Here is a 1,308-nt window from a genome sequence, read left to right as displayed (position 1 = left end):
ACCTCTGACATGAGGAATGCAACTTCAAAAGTCATAGCGGAATACATTACAGACCTAGTACGCCATACATTACAAGAGATAACACCCAAATTTGTGATTGAAGAAATGAGAAGCAGATATGGCTTGCACATTGGTTACCACAAAACATGGCGTTCCCTCCAACACGCTTATAATGTCATAAGAGGAAGCCCAGAAAATAACTACACACTTCTACCGCAATATCTTCACATGATGAAATTAAGAAATCCTGGAACAGTTGCTAACATCAAATGGACCCCTGACAATAAGTTTAAGTATGCTTTTTTCGCTTATGGAGCATCAATTGAGGGTTGGAAACACTGTAGAACAGTAATGATGGTGGATGCAACCTTTTTGAAATCACAATACCGCGGTGTGCTCATGATAGCAGTAGCAAAGGATGGCAACAACATCATATTTCCTCTCGCATTTAGTATTGCAGACTCTGAGAATAATGAATCCTACAGGTGGTTCTTCAGACACGTAAAAAAGGTGTTTGGCACGCGCAAAGACCTATCAATTCTTTCTGATCGCCACCCATCAATTGCAACTTCAATCAAAGAACTGTATCCAGATATGCAGCATGGAATATGCATTTACCACATGGAGAAGAACTTGCAGAAATATTTCCCATCCAAAGCGATCCTATCACTGTTCTACAATGCAGCAACTACCTACAAACAGGCAGAGTTTCGTACCTATATGTCAAAGATTCAACAAATCGACCCAAAAGCTGCAGAATACATAGAAGAAGAACCACCGGAAAGATTGGCGCATTCATTCCACACCAACAGGCGTTACAACATGCTCACAACAAACAATGTAGAGACAATGAATTCTGTATTGAGGAAAGCAAGGGAGTTGCCAATAATGGCATGTATTGATTACATCCAAAACAAGCTGCAAAATTGGTTTTACCAGAGAAGATTGGATGCAACAGGACCGTCCCATGACCTGACATGTTGGGCTGAAAAGATTCTGCTTGAAAAGATTAGTAGAGGCTTCACAATGAAAGTAAGTACATTTTACCAGCACACACTTCAATATTAGTTTGGTAAGCAATGCATAGTTTAATTTTAACCAAACACAAAAGTTATGTTGGACAAAGGAACAACTATGACCCTATTTTTATACTTAGTTCTGCCGGAAGGGGCAGACTCTTATTTTAACTAGCCTAGAATTATGCCAGTAAGGGCATAACTATGACACTGTTTTTATGCTCACAATAAAAGTAAGTAGATTTTACAAACACACATTTCAATATTAGATTTATGAGCAATGCATAGTTTA

General features: G+C 38.7%; 1 protein-coding gene across 1 annotated transcript; it reads left to right on the top strand.

The window, feature by feature from the left end:
• Positions 1 to 231: 231 nt before the first annotated feature.
• Positions 232 to 1,068, top strand: LOC132639558 (uncharacterized). Its single transcript, XM_060355996.1, has 2 exons — positions 232 to 840; positions 940 to 1,068. Exons 1-2 carry the CDS (start codon positions 232 to 234, stop codon positions 1,066 to 1,068), a joined length of 738 nt encoding a protein of 245 aa, XP_060211979.1.
• Positions 1,069 to 1,308: the final 240 nt, after the last annotated feature.

This window comes from Lycium barbarum, chromosome 5, assembly GCF_019175385.1.
Source record: "Lycium barbarum isolate Lr01 chromosome 5, ASM1917538v2, whole genome shotgun sequence".
NCBI classification, from domain to species: Eukaryota; Viridiplantae; Streptophyta; class Magnoliopsida; order Solanales; family Solanaceae; genus Lycium; species Lycium barbarum.
Note: the sequence above shows the minus strand (reverse complement) of the source record. Positions and strands in the feature narration are given on the sequence as shown.

Excerpts from the sequence above, each read along its gene's own strand:
- LOC132639558 (XM_060355996.1), top strand. The coding sequence starts at position 232 with ATGAAATTAAGAAATCCTGGAACAGTTGCTAACATCAAATGGACCCCT. Across the intron at positions 841-939 it reads ACATGCTCACAACAAACAAT|AGAAGATTGGATGCAACAGG; the intron begins GTAGAGACAATG and ends TGGTTTTACCAG.